At 41.0% G+C, this 15,751-nt stretch overlaps 1 protein-coding gene across 3 annotated transcripts in view; it reads right to left on the bottom strand.

Annotated features, from left to right (window-relative positions):
- PHACTR4 (phosphatase and actin regulator 4) overlaps positions 1-15,751 on the bottom strand; it is a 103,841-nt gene that overhangs the window by 74,102 nt on the left and 13,988 nt on the right. For 2 of the 3 annotated variants that reach the window (XM_032863929.1, XM_032863930.1), the window contains exon 2: positions 6,213-6,266. In XM_032863929.1, coding sequence (XP_032719820.1) covers positions 6,213-6,228 — 16 coding nt within the window. In that variant the 5' untranslated portion in view covers positions 6,229-6,266. Of the gene's footprint in view, positions 1-6,212; positions 6,267-15,751 lie in introns of those variants that run through there. The other variant, XM_032863931.1, reaches the window with a different exon arrangement.

Raw genomic sequence — 15,751 nt, 5'->3', positions numbered from 1 at the left:
GCTGCTTAACGACTAAGCCACCCAAGTGCCCCTATACATTTTTTTTTTTAACACTGAGAAATATCAAGAAGAAACAATAATTTCCTTAACACTACAACCCAGATAAAATCCCTGTTTATGTTTTGAAAAATAAAGGTAACACACATGTATAGCAGAGGATGCAAACCATACAGGCAGATACAAAATGCTAAGTGAAGCCATCCATTGCTCCTATTACTTCCTTTTAATTTTAATTCTAATAATCACTGCCTATGCAGTGTCCATGACACACTGATAAGAACTCAGTATGCAAAAGTAAATGCAGATGGAAACCAGGCTACACATTTAGCCAACTTATCATACTTGCTATGATGCTGTAGGTGCAAAGGAGCAGTCAGAAAGGATGAAAAGTAGTGAGAGGATATGGAGATGGTCCAGAATATCAGTATTATTACTTTTCAGGCTTGCATTACCACTACGGTTCATCTTTTTCTACTGACAGAAAAAAAAAAATTACATGGTATCCTGTGCTATGAAAGTTGATAGAAGCTGGGGTTCTGCACACTCTATTTCCCTTAAGACTGGTGATTCTACTTTTTTTAAATTTAATTTTTTAAAAAAAGATTTTATTTATTTATTTGACAGAGACAGAGCATGAGCACACGCAGGGGGAGCAGCAGGCAAAGGGAGAGAAGTAGGCTCCCTGCTGAGCATGGAGCCTGATGCGGGACTCGATCCCAGGACCCTGGAATCATGACCTGAGCTGAAGGTAGATGCTTAACATGAGCCACGCAGGTACCCCTCTACTTTTTTTTTTTTAATAAAAATTTTATTTGTTTATTTGAGAGGAAGAGGAAGAGTGAATCTGAAGCAGACGTCACACTGAGCACAGAGCCTGACTTGGGGCTCGATCTCAAAACCTTGAGATCATGACCCTAGCTGAAACCAAGAGACAGCTGTTTGGCCAACTGAGTCACCCCCATACCCTTGGTAATTCTGAAGAAAATTTAAAACCATGGTAAGAAATACATACAAATATGTATTGTGTGCTTATTCTTGGGCAGTGGGATATAACAGTAGGAAGATCTTGCCCTCCATAAGTTTATAGTCCTAACAGGAAAGGAAGATAATATAAGTTTATAATAATGCTTTTTTTAAAAATTTCTATTTAAAACCACAGGAAAAAAATAGAACTAATATAATTTTTGGCACAGTTTAATTCCAGAGGAATTTATCTCTTACTCCCTAAGGATCTCAAAACTAATTAAGTTCATATTTTGGTCTTCATTCTTAAAGCAGAGGGAGTGAAGGACTGTGTTATTAAAACATTTAGAACTTCAAGTGGTAACAACATGATACCATCACAAAATGTTTTCCCATGAACTTTTTTTTTTTTTTTTAAGATTTTTTTTTTTTAAAGAAATCTCTACACCCAATGTGGGGCTCAAACTCACAACCCCAAAATCAAGAGTCACATGCTCTACTGACCTAGCCAGCCAGGCATCTTGTTTTCCCACAAACTTTGAAGTTAAGTGCATTAGTTTTGAGCATGGCTCCTGAACAAGTGTCCTTGAAAAGCTAGGAAAAACTCCATTATAACACAATAATGATTTATAAATTCAGATACAGAACAGGAAGAAAATAATTTTTATTTGTTTAGATATAGCTTCTGTTTTCCACTTCAACACAACTCTTCTCATATTCCTACGTGATACAAATTTTAATCCAAAAGAGATATTACCTTATAAATCTGTTCCTAAAATACCATGCATATGAATAAAAGCCTTTGCAACTAGCTTCAGATTCAGAATTCATACTAATAATCTATCTCATTAAATACTTACATCATCAAGGGACACTTGGGTGGCTCAGCAGGTTAAGTATCAGCCTTTGGCTCAAGTCACGATCCCAGTATCCTGGGATCAAGTCCCACATTGGGCTCCTTGCTCCGTGGAGAGCCTGCTTTTCCCTCCGGCTGCCACTCCCCCTGCTTGTGCGCTCTCTCTCACAAGTAAGTAAGTAAGTAAGTAAGTAAATAAATATATATATATGTATGATTACAATAATAATTATTTCATCAAGCACATTAAAAAAAATATTTTCCAACAAATTGTGTTCACTTCTATGGAAGGGAGGGTGTATAGAAACTTAATAAAGTTGTCAGAAGATTTTGGGAAGGCAATTTAGTATATAGATTCTCTCCTACTCCAAAAAAACCTTTTGGAGCTTCTTATGACAGGGTTCCAGTCCCTTTTCTTCTGGCATGCTTTGGGGAAAGTGGCTGTTCACCCATAAACAGATGATAAGGGAGGAAGAAAGAAAGCAGAAGTAGTAATGAGCAATTTTTAAAAGCCATGAGGTATGAAATATCACAGTAGCATGAACTATACACACATCTTCATCTTCTCTTCCTTCCTTCTAGCACTTAACATACAGTGTGGTCATTACTCCCCCCACTACCCCCGCTATAAATTATTAATATAGATTAATAATACTTTCATTGAATTCTGCCAGGTACCTTTGGAACTGGATGAAAGGGAGGGAAATAAAATAAAGAGAATCAGGGTAAAAACTGTTTCATTCCTTCATCAACCTTCCCCACTCCATGACTTAGAATGTCTATCCCGCACTAACAGTGGCAGAATTCAAGAGGTCTGTTTCTTGGAAGGAATAAAACAATTGGTTTCTGGACTGGTGACACAGAAGACAGTCGATGGTGGGAATACAGCACTGAAAACTAAGGGGAATTAGGCAACCACGTGCACAATGGAGTTGAATGGAGCATCTCCCCCCTCCCCCCGCCAAGTCCTCTTCTCTCCTTACCATCTAGACATCTAGTCAGTGATGGGAAAATCTACTCCTACTGACTTGGGGCTTTTTCTTCAACAAGATGGACAAGAAGCTCACCCTACAGAAAGGCCCAGAGGTAATCGGTCTATGCGTTTAAAGCTTCTAATTTAAAGCTTCCCACTCTTAATCATGATCAGACAGCTAATTATTATGAGACATCAGAGGAAAACCCTAACATAAAACAGATCAAAACAAACATAGAAAAGCAACTTTAGGGGAAAAGGGACTGTGCAAGGCAAAGACAGGTTGCTGAAACAATAAAAGGATACTATGAAAGAAACATTCCCTGGATAAAACCTCCCAGAAATTCAGAATTTAAGAGTAGAAAAGAAAATTTCAAGTGAGGATAAAGATGAAGAATTCCTCCAGGAGGCAGAGCTAAAGGAAAAAGAGGTGAGAACCAGGAAATTTCTTGGAGGCCCAGCACTGAGAAGCACCTGGCCATCAATAAGAAGATGACACAGGACTGAACCATGTCCCCAGGTTAGTAGTGCTATCCAGGATGACATCTGTGCACCACACCCAGAGAGACATCTGTCCAGATTGGAACAGTGACCCAAGAGACACACTGAAGGCTGCCATCACTACAATCTTTGCTGTCATTTGTCCTCTTTTTGAATATAAGAGTGTAGTGCCCAGGTGAGCATGGTCCTCGGCTTTTCTTGACTGAAGTGTTGACAAATTTCTTCTCAAAACACTCAGCAGTTTAATGAGCTCCTGAAAGCTATAGGTGGATCATGGTCAATCTAGGAGAAATCACAGAACTCAGAACTGCTCACTTCCTCTGACCATACTTCTGCTACCTGTCCAAGACTGGGTGCACACTGGAGCCCTGCCCAGTACAATTTCCAGGACAAGTTTGACTCTGCCCAGAGTTGCTTTTCTTCCATGGAACAGACTCCTTAAACTTCAGGAAACTGAAACAAGTATGGTCACCTGATGCCTGGGGATCCCTGAGATCATTCCAGGAGTTTAAGAGGTATAGCTATATACTTACTTAATAATACTAAAGGATTATTAGCCTTTTCAATGTTGACACCGTACCAACGGTGCAAAAGCAATAGTGAACGAAACTGCTGGTACCTTAATGCAAGTCAAGGCAGCAGCACAAACTGTAATAGGACTCATGGTCCTCACCATGACATTACTGCAGTTAAAGACAATGCCAGTTTTGATTTAAGAATGTCCTGGGCAAAGCCGTAAAAATTACCAGTTTTAATAAATCTCTATGCTTCAGTACATGTCCTTTTATTTTTCTGTGTAAGGAAGTGATAAGTATGCACATACCTGAAGTCTAACAGTTACCTTCAATAAAAGTACTGGGTAGTTGAGTTGCAAGCTCAACTAGCCATCTTTTTTCATGAAACACCATTTTTACTTGAGTAACAAACTATGTTATTCCAGCTTAGATTTTTGACAGATATTTTCTCAAAACTGAACAAAAGTACATCTATCACTACGAAGAAAATGGACAGTACTTACTGCCAGTGACATAAGTCAGGCTTCCAAAAGAAAATTGTAATTTTGGAAGACATGTTCACCAGAGTGAATCTGACGGCTTCTCAATATTTAAGACTTCTAATGGGACCAGTGGCAGTATTAACAAAGGTGATATTAAAATATTATATAATGAAATGTGTAAGTATCTGTCCACATAGGAAAGGTCCCAGAGGCCTTAGGTCTGTCCCTCTGGAACTTGATGGGTCAAAATCTCTCACTTTTATTTTCAGAATACAACAAATAATCCTTTTTCAAACCATCCACATAACTGTCAGCTAATCTAATTATAACAAAATTCTCACCTTATCTTAAAGGGACTCCATCTTCTTAGAAACAAACTTATTTTACATTCAGAATTCTACTCTTTGTCAAATGGTATTGAATGGACCATAAACTAGCAAATATTATTTTTTTTTAAGATTTTTATTTATTTGTTTGACAGAGAGATAGAGAGCACAAGTAGGCAGAGCAGCAGGCAGAGGGAGAGGGAGAAGCAGGCTCTTGGTCTAGCCCGGAGGCTGATATGGGGCTCAATTCCAGGACCCCGGGATCATGACCTCAGCCAAAGGCAGCCACTTAACCGACTGAGCCACCCAGGTGCCCCACAAATATTATTATGTTTTATAAGCAACTTAGAAAATTCCATTTTTCTCTAGAATCCACATTATGAGTATAAATGCTAATCAAGTTACAGATTCCAAGATTTAAACTGTAAGAGGAAAAGTCTCACTAGCACAGAACACAACCTTTTTCTCATACTGGTGATCAAAAGCACATTTCCATTTATGTTTCTTTTTTTTTTAATATTTTATTTATTTATTTGACAGAGATCACAAGTAGGCAGAGAGGCAAGCAGAGAGAGAGAGAGGAGGAGGAGGAGGAGGAAGCAGGCTCCCCGCTGAGCAGAGAGCCTGATGCGGGGCTCGATCCCAGGACCCTGGGATCATCACCTGAGCTGAAGGCAGAGGCTTTAACCCACTGAGCCACCCAAGTGCCCCTCCATTTATGTTTCAATTGACTACCGACAAACCATAACTTCTATAGCAACTCTCCCTTTGGTATTCTCTAGTAAATTTAATTAATTTAATGATAAATTTAATTAATTAGATTCAATTAAATTTAGGTTATGCCTAAGGTGAGGTAAGGAGGTCAGAGAAAAAACAAGTTTCCAGTAAACACCTTTGGAGTCGTCAAATGTTACTCTAGTTTGTCGTATGTCCATGTTCTTTAGGATTTGTCACCAGGCAACCAAAATCAACTCGGTTTACTAAACTGTTCATAAGTAATCCCCTCCAGAATTAACGTGGTAATAGAATTTATGACAAAAGTAGTGACTGCCCTCTAGTGTTCACACTGAGGATTATGCTGATGAACTTGTAAGGTATGCGGAGGGGGTGGGGGGGGGGCGTGGCAGAAACCCACCATGGCAATTTAGGGTCATTAAAAGCAGATGATAAATTTGGACCTTGCCAAGTTTTCAGCCATGTTCCCAAAGCAAGACAACAGATATTAACCTGAGTATCTAATTACTTGTACCAGTAGCCAGTGTGTCGGACTTCAGTCCTCTAGGGAACTGGGCATGAGCAAAATGTAACATTGGTAACATTTTTACTGTACTTCAAGTTATACTACCATAAAACGAGATCCAGACTTCTTTATATTTGGCAAAGAATCACAAAATGCTTGAATCAAAACCTTACTCCAGCATGCTGAGGTTAAACATGGAAAAATGGCCTCTGGTCCCTTTCATGGCTGATGCATATTTTAAATGCCTATTTTAAATTTTAAGTACTTCCTAACTAGTCTTCCTAGTCTGCAATATGATTTTTTTGGAAAACACCCCACAAATATCATCTAGTAAGAAAAATGCAGGTAATACTCACCAAAGGGATTTTCCATGCCACTATTAACTAGTTTTGGGAGGTGGGGTATAGTTTCTAAAAAGAGAAAAAGGTAAATTATATACTTAAAACACAAAATCCATCACCTTTTTTTTAAAATCAGTAACACTGATTATAATTTAAAACTGGAACATTACAGAAATGTATAACTTATTAAGTGAGAACATTACCAACTGGGATTTATTTTAAGACCGTTCAGATACAGATATATAGTACAAATATATCATAAAACATTTAAGGCTAATTTTCATTTTAAAATATATTATTCTTGGTTTACTCAAATAAGTTTCTTTTCCAATCCCCATCTTGAATTTGCCAGAGTGCAAAGAAACAGGAAAATTTTTATGTAAAAACAAACAACATGCCCCCCAACAAAACTCACATAAACACCTGAGAAAGGATATCAGTGATACCTTAGAAGGAACTGGGTTTGCCTAAAGAACGTAGAAGTTACCTTAGATATAGTAAGTTGTCAGTTTAGAATGCATGTAGGAAAACAAAAAAAATGTTTCCAGGCTCTTTAATTAGACTGGATCAGTCTGCCCAATCTTGCTTCATAATTCTCTTCGGTTTGGATCCCAGGGCATTCCCTAATAAACAGTCTGCATTGCTAAACTCTAATTCAGAGTCCGTTTTCAGAGAACAAAACCTACCAATAGTTGGTGCCAGGAGTGATCTGAAAAAAATCGGAAGTAGAAAGGGGTTTTGGAGTTGAATTGCTCACAGACTAGATGGCAATGAGGATCCCTCATTACCGGTAAGAGCCGTAACACAGATAATCCTGGTACAAGGTGCCCGCCCAACTCTTAAACTTTCACCAGTGGTGAACAGTGGTGGTCTACGTGTGGACGGGAACGCTCTAGCTATATCAGGCACTTGAAGAGTACTGCGCATGTGAGCCCTCCTGCTGGTCGTTTCTTCAGTTCCTGAATATATCACTGAAACAGACATACATGGAATTAGGGCAATCCCTATTTTGAGTTGTTGGTCTGTGGTGTAAGAGTTATCACGCTGGGAAAAGCTAGGTAGAAGAAACTAAGCCTGCCCTAGCCCACCTGCCAAGATAATAGATAACAAAACAAGTCAAGGGAGGGGGGCTGGCAGAAATTAGTGCAATACCCCTGGTGGGTGCAGAATTCACAGTGTGGTCCCTGAAGAAATCAGGCAAATCCTGGAGACAGGCAGCAGATGGCCGCAAACTGAATCTAGTATTAGCTTCAACTAGAGCTGCCACGCCAGAGGTATGTTCACTAGAGCAGATTAATAGGCCCAGGAGCACTGTGTGCAGTCAACGACTGCAGGAATAAACTTTTTTTTTTTTAATTTCTTTAAGTAAACAGGATCAGAAACAATTCACATTCACATAGATTACAGCACACACTTATATACAGGATTATGTTAATTCTGCAACCTTCTTACATAATATAGTCCTAAAAGGCATGGGTCATCTGGACTTTCTGCAGGACATCACAGTGACTCAAGATATATATATATATTTTTAAAGATTCATTATTTATTTGTGAGGGGAGAGGGGCAAAGGGAGACAGAGAGACTCCCTGCTGAGTGTGGAGCCTGACACAGGGCTCAGTCCTACCACCCTGAGATAATGACCTGAGCCAAAACCAAGTGTTGGAAACTTAACCAACTAAGCCACCCAGGTGCCCCTCAGTGACCCACTATATTAGTAACATCTTGCTAATTGGGCCAGAGGAGCAAGAGGTGGAAAGCACATTGAAGGCCTTGTCAGAAGACATTTACTCCACAGAATGAGAGAGAAATGTCTCAAAGATTCAGGAACCCATTATATCAGTTAAATTTTTATGGGCCCGGTAGTGAGGGCTTGATGAGACATGCCATTCAAGTAAAGGCAACCAAGTAAATACCTGCACCTTGCATCTCCCACAATTAAGAGGGAACCATTCCACCTGAGAATCTGAGAATACTGCTATGGCTTCTAAACCAGGAGACATAAAAAGATGCATTTCAAGAGTAGCTCAAAACAGTAAAGGACTCTGCAGGCCTGGATGGTGATAAACAACCTGGCAGATCCTATGGTATTGTGGCAAGCCCCTGTGGGAGAATCACTATAGGACCCCCTGGGGTTCTGGAGCAAGGCCATGCCTTTTGTAGTGGAAAATCAAATGTCTTCTGCACAATGACTTCTGGCATGATACTGCATCCTAATAGATATGGAGCATGTGAACACCAAGATACCAAGTGCCCATTTATCTAGAATCACCCATTTTGACCTAGGTTCTGTGAAACACACCAAGTTATAATGTTGGGTGGACCCAGTAACAATCCAACGTAAGATCAAAGTGATTCAACCAAGATCAAGCACAAATAGGACCAGAGGTCACAAGCTTGAGCAGAGAGCCTAAGCCATCATATCACCCATCACTGTCATACAAGCGCCCCTCCCTCAGCATATACCTTTTTGGCCATATGGGGGGCTCTATCATCAGCTGACAAAGACAAAACCCTTATAGTTCTCACAGATGGCTGTATGGGGTACAAACGAAAACCAGACAGGTGCTATACTAAAGCTTCCCTCGGGGGGGTGGGGTCTGAAAACAGTGGTAAAGGAAAACCTTCCCAATGGGCAGAGCTTTAGGCAGTACACTTGACTGTCTACTATGTATAGACAAAGACGTGGTAGGCAAATGTTGCGACATGCTGGTCAGGGGGCTTAAAAGTAGAAAGACTGGGATAGTGCGACAAGGAAGTCAGGGTAGAGGCATGCAGGAGGGCTATGGAGTGGATACAACCAAGTTAAGATCTAGTCCTGACATTCATCAGAGAACACCTACCATGAAAGAGACACTAAACAACCAAGTAGACAATGACTCAACCAGTTTCTGTCAGCCATCTTTTGTCATGGCCTCTCCAGTGCTGACTAAATGGGCACATGAAAAAACGTGGTCATGGTAGCAGAGATATATACCATGCATGGACAGCTGTATGAACTCCCACTTACAGGGATGCTCCAGTTACTGATGCAGCCAAAAGTCCAAATGGCCAGAAACAGAGGCAACTAAGCTCCAATATGGCACCATCTTTAAGGAAACCACTTGATGGCAAGCTGACTGACTATATTGGCCCCTCCCACCTTGAAAAGGCGCACAATTTATTCTGAAAGGAATAAGGACATAGTCTGGGGGTAGGTTTGTCCTTCCTGCCCTCTGGAACATCACCACACGAGAGTTCAGGAAAGGTTTAATCTACCAGTAAGCATCATCCCACACAGTATCACTTCCTCACAGTAAGTGCAAGATAGGTTCCAGGAGCACGGGATCTACTGGTGGCATCATATATAGCATCATCTAGGAGCTCCTAACCTAAAAGAGCATTGAAATGGCCTGATGAAGGCACAGCTGGACAGAATGCCAACCTCCTGGATGCAATACATACCCCAAATCAAAGACCTTCATATGCTATGTCTTCAACAGGAAAATTACAAGAATATAGGAAAATGGGGGGATACAAACACAATATACCCTATTTATCATCAAATCCCAAAGACCACCTGGGGAATCTGTGTGTATTATCCCTGCAATTCTGGGTTCTGCAAAGATTTACGTCACCAAAAGAGAACACTTCCATAGGAGACAAAAGAATCCCGAGGGGGTGGGGAAAGAATCCCTAGAGTCTATAAGCTATGGCTGTCACCTGGGCATTTTCGAGTTCTTGTATCTAGGGATCAAAAGGCAAAGGAGGAATTACCATCTTGGCAGGGGTAACTGATCCTTATTATCAGAAAGAAGTAGGGCTGCTGTTCCACAATGGGACAGTGACAATATATCTGGAACCCAGATGATCCACTTGGGTGCCCATTAGTATTCCCTTTCCCACCGCTCAGAGTATAGTAAGCAGACAAATTGGATACTCTGGCCTGAAAAAAGCATGGTAACTAGTGGTTCAGATCCCTCAGGAATGAGGGTTTGGGTCATACCACTAAGTAGGCCGTCAAGACTGACAGAGATGGGGGAGTGCCTGGTTGGGTCAGTTGGTTAAGTGGCCGATTTTTGTTTTAAAAGGTAATTATTTAAAATATTTATTTATTTATTTATTTGAGAGATGGAGAGAGAGAGAGAGAGAGCAGGCATGCACAGGGGAGGTGTACAGGGAGGGGGAGAGAGAATTCTTAAACACACTCCCCAAAGAGTGCAGAGCACAACACGGGGCTCGATCCCAGGACCCTGAGATCATGACTGGAGCCAAAATCAAGAGTTGGCCATCCAACCCACCGAGCCATCCAGGCACTGCAAGCATCCGACTCTTGATCTCAGCTCACATCTTGATCTCAGGGTTGTGGGTTCAAGCCCCACACTGGGCTCCATGCTGGGTCCCATACTTTAAAAAAAAACTGAAATTAAAAATAAAATTATCACATGACCCAGCAATTCCACTTCTGGATATATACCCCAAAGAACTGAAAGTAGGAACTCAAATACATATTTGTACGGTCATGTTCATAGTAGCGTTACTGACAATAAAAAACAACCCAAATATCCATCAACAGGTGAATGGATAGATAAAATGTGGAATATATTATTCAGTCTTATTAAGGAATGAAATTCTGACATATGTTACAACATAGATGAATCCTGAGACATTATGCTAAATGAAATAAGCTAAACGCAAAAGGAAAACATTATGTGATTCTACTTCACCTAGAGGAGTCAAATTCAGAGACAGAAAGTCAGATGGTGGGGCACCTGGGTGGCTCAGTGGGTTAAGCCTCTGCCTTCGGCTCACGTCGTGATACCAGGGTCCTGGGATCGAGCCCCGCATCGGGCTCTCTGCTCGGCGGGGAGCCTGCTTCCCCCCCTCTCTGACTGCCTCTCTGCCTACTTGTGATCTCTCTGTCAAATAAATAAAAAAATGAAATCTTAAAAAAAAAAAAAAAGTCAGATGGTGTTTCCAGGAGCTGAGGGAGGGGAGAATGAAGAATTATCATCACTAATGGGTACAGAGTTTCAGTTTGGGAAAATGAAAAAGTCTAAAGATAGATAGTGGTGATGGTTGTAGAACAATGTGAATATACTTAATGTCACCAACTATATCTTTAGAAATGTTAAAAGGGTAAACTTCAGGGGCGCCTGGTGGCTCAGTTGGTTGTGTCTGCCTTTGGCCCGGGTCGGGATCTCAGGGTCCTGGGATCGAGCCCCGCATTGGGTTCCCTGCTCAGTGGGAAGCCTGCTTCTTCCTTTCCCTCTGCCCCTCCCCCTGCTTGTATGCTGTCTGTCACATAAATGAATAATCTTTTAAAAAAATTGTAAACCTGATATTGTGCATATTTTATTGCAACTAAAAAAAAAAAAAAGAAAGAAAGAAAGAAAACCAGCTCAAGCTTGGTAAGACCAGAGAGTATTATGGCATTTTAACTACCTTGACTCCCACTTCCCTCTCCCCAGCTTTGGATTAGCCTTGAAAACCAAGACCCTCACAACCACAGTAGTTATAAAAACCAGCAGCCTAGCAGCTACTGGAAAGGACAGAACAAATGTGGAGATCCCTAAAAGCCCCATCCCCAGAGAGCTGTTAGTATGTGATCTGACTGATAGCACCAAGAAACTCCATTCTCCTTATCTTTATTGGACCTGACTCAGAGTTTATTCTGTGTGAAGAGCCCTATCCTTTGGACATTTTTCAAAAAACAGTCAGTTGTAGTTGTTTAACAGCCCCACAGCCTAAGGCAGTGATACCAGCTGGACGCTAACAGGACACTGAACAACAAACCATAAATGTCCAGGATTGAGAGGTCTATATGGGCTTCAGGAAAGCTCTGACATATTCTTTTTTTTTTTTTTTTAAGATTTTATTTATTTATTTGACAGACAGAGATCACAAGTAGGCAGAGAGGCAGGCAGAGAGAGAATGGAGGAAGCAGGCTCCCTGTTAAGAGAGCCCGATGCGGGGCTCGATCCCAGGACCCTGGAATCATGACTGAAGGCAGAGGCTTTAACCCACTGAGCCACCCAGGCACCTAGCTCTGACATATTCTTAGGGATCTAGAAGGGCACATGCATTTGCAGGCTCTGGACATACCCAGGAAAGGCCTGAGAGGGCCCTGATCTCTTACCCTCTGGTTGACCTTGAAATTCTGCGCAAGCAGGAAGTAATGGCTAAGGCAAAGTTGTAAACTGCCTGCTAGAAACATTGAAAGTATATGCCAATGTACAGAGAGAACCCCCTTGGCAAAGGCTGGATAATTTACTGGTCCAAGACATTTAAGAAAATCTCTGTCTAATCATTAGCTAACCACTAAACCAACCAAGCAGAGACTTCATTGGTCATACAACAAAGAATACAGGCTCTACAGATATTTCTTCCAGGAAAGTCACTAAATAAAAAAGAAATGTGCAGGAGGGAAGGGAGAATCTGATTTGCAGATTGCCACATTATTTTAAATGCTCAGTATTCAGAAAAAGTTATGAGATACACAAATAAAGAGGAAAGTATGGTCTATATACAGGGAAAAAAAGTAGTCAACAAAACCATACCTGAGGAGGTCTAGATGTTGGGCTTACTGGACAAAGACTTTAAAGATTTTATTTATTTATTTGACAGAGAGATAGAGAGAGCATAAGCAGGCAGAGGGAGGGGGAGAAGGAGAAGCAGGGTCTCCGCTGAGCAGGGAGCCTGATGTGGGGCTCCATCCCAGGATGCTGGTATGATGACCTGAGCCACAGGCAGCCGCTTATCCGACTGAGCCACCCAGGTGCCCCTAGACAAAGACTTTAAATAAACTCTTCTAAATACTTCAAAAAACTAAAGAAAACCATGTCTGAAGCATTAAGATAAAGTGTGAGAAAAATGCCTCGACAACTAAAGAGTAGCAATAGCAATAGCAACAGAAATTGTATGAAAAAAAAGAAAGACTGGGGCACCTGGGTGGCTCAGTCGGTTAAGTGTCTACCTTTGGCTCAGGTCATGATCCTGGAGTCCCAGAATCAAGCCAGGCATCAGGCTCCTTGCTCAGCAGGGATTCTGCTGCTCCCTCTGTCCCTCACCCGACTTGTATGCTCTTTCTCAAATAAATAAAGTCCTTAAAAAAAGAAAAAGAAAGATTTTTTTGAGTTGAAAAGTATGATAACTGAAAAGAAAAATTCACTAGATAGGCTCAATGGCAGATTTGAGCCGGCAGAAGAATCAGGAAAAAAAAAAGACAAGTTCACGGAGATCACCCTGTCTGAGGAACAGAATAAAAAAGAATGAAGAAAAATGAAGAGAGCCTCAGAAAACAAACCTTCAAGCATACAAACCATCAAGTATACAGACATACACATAATGGGAAATTAAAACTGCCCCCAAATGATGAAAAATGCATCCAAGAAACTCAAAAAAGTCTAAGATAAACACAAAATGATCCACACTTAGGATTCAAAATGATGAAGGAAAAAGACTTAAACCAAAATCCTACATCCAGCAAAACTATCCTTTTAAAACAAAGGAGAGATGAAGACATTCCCAGATATACAAAAACTGAGAGCATTCATCTCTACCGACCTGTTCTATGAGAAACAGTGCAGACTTTCATGCTGATGTGAAAGAAACTAGACAGTAACCAGAATCCATAGGAAGAAAAAAAGAGCGATAGGAAAAGTAACTACACAGGTAAATATAAAAGACAGTATAAAAGTATATAATTTTATTTTCCTATCTAATTAAAAAGACAATGTATAAAGCAATAATTACAAAAGCATAGCAACCGGCTTATGATATATAAATACATAATTTGCATGTGAATAACAGCACCATGGGGAAAAGGAACAAGCTATACTGAAATCAAACTGATATATACCTGAACAAGATTACTAGGTTGTTTTTTTTTTTTTAAAGATTTTATTTATTTATTTGACAGAGAGATCACAAGTAGATGGAGAGGCAGGCAGAGAGAGAGAGAGAGAGAGAGGGAAGCAGGCTCCCTGCTGAGCAGAGAGCCCGATGCGGGACTCGATCCCAGGACCCTGAGATCATGACCTGAGCCGAAGGCAGCGGCTTAACCCACTGAGCCACCCAGGCGCCCCAAGATTACTAGGTTGTTTTAAGGTAAAATGTGAATTGTAATTCCCAGAGCAACCACTAAAAAAAAAAAAAGACTAGCTGAGAAGTCAAATCAGTTGAGTGTTAACCTTCCAACAAGTATAAAAGGAATTAGAGAGAATAGGGGTATTAATACAGGGTACAGTCATTAGAAGCCTGAACACAGTGTAATCATTTGTGTAAACAAAGCTCTATTTGAACCCTCATGCTAAGAGATCTGAGGTCAGTATTTTGTTTCCGATGTATGTGGCACTGAATAAATGTCTGATACACAAGTGAGAACATAGTAAACATACCAGGATTTGCTGGCAGATACAGAAGACAGCATTAACAGTATCTCAGCTGTTAACCACACTATCCACTAGATGATCAGGGTGACAATCCAGGGTTAGCTAACAGTTTCAATTAACAAACTCTGTCCTTAGAGAATCACAAACAGGAGGGTATCTTGCTGAAAGAATTCTGAGTAGTCTTTGTAGAAGAGGACGCTACTTCGTGTCTCCACCTAACTGAACGCCTGTGCTAGAAGTATTCCCATGGTTTCTATAGCCACCCATGTGCAGATGATGCCCAAACCTGTATGTATGTTCAGTCCAGATCTCTCTCAAAAGCTCAGGGTAAAAGGCAAAAAGACTCTCAACAAGGCCCTGTGGTCATGTTCAATGACCCCATGATGTTCAACTACTCTCTCCCTCGCTAAGCTTCTTGAACCTGCCAGGCATGCTTGGGGCTTTTGCACTTGCTTTTTGCTCTCCCTGGAATGCTCCTCCCCCAGATTTTCATTCCTCAATTCTTTTAGGTCTTTGCTAAAATGCTGCCTTCTCAGTGAAGCCTTCCTCCTTTACCCAAGTTTAAATCGAAATCATCAGCATCACCCCACCCCACCCCTGCTTTACCTCTTTTCCCAGCTTTGTATTTCCTTTTTTTTTTTTTAAGATTTTATTCATTTATTTGACAGAAAGAGAGAGAGTGTGTGTGTGTACAAGTAGGGGGAGGAGCAGAGGGAAAGGCAGAAACAGGCTCTCTGATGAACAGGGAGCCTGATGTGGGGCTCGATCTCAGGACCCTATGAGCATGACCTGAGCCACTCAGGCACCCCTCCAGCTTTGTATTTCTCAGAGCACTTATCTTCTACATTATGTTATAAATTTATTTATTGTTTATTATCTCCTCGCACTAAAATATGAATTCTTTCAGGACATATGTGTCGCCTATTTTTTTTTCACTGCTATATCTTTAACATCTAGAACAGTGCCTGGAGGGGTGCCTGAGTGGTGCAGTTAATCACCAGACTCTTGATTTGGGCTCAGGTCATGATCTCAGGATCCTGAGACTGAACCCCGAGTTGGGATCTGTGCTCAGCATGGAGTCTGAGTGAGATTCTCTCTCTCCCTCTCCCCCTGCCCATCCTCCCTGCGCACAGGCATGCGCACTCTTTCTCTAAAATAAATAAATGTATCTTAAAAAAAAAA

This window comes from Lontra canadensis, unplaced genomic scaffold (genome assembly GCF_010015895.1).
Source record: "Lontra canadensis isolate GAN:19392208 unplaced genomic scaffold, GSC_riverotter_1.0 scaffold25, whole genome shotgun sequence".
Lineage (NCBI taxonomy): Eukaryota > Metazoa > Chordata > Mammalia > Carnivora > Mustelidae > Lontra > Lontra canadensis.
This window is presented reverse-complemented; position numbering and strand designations above follow the sequence as displayed.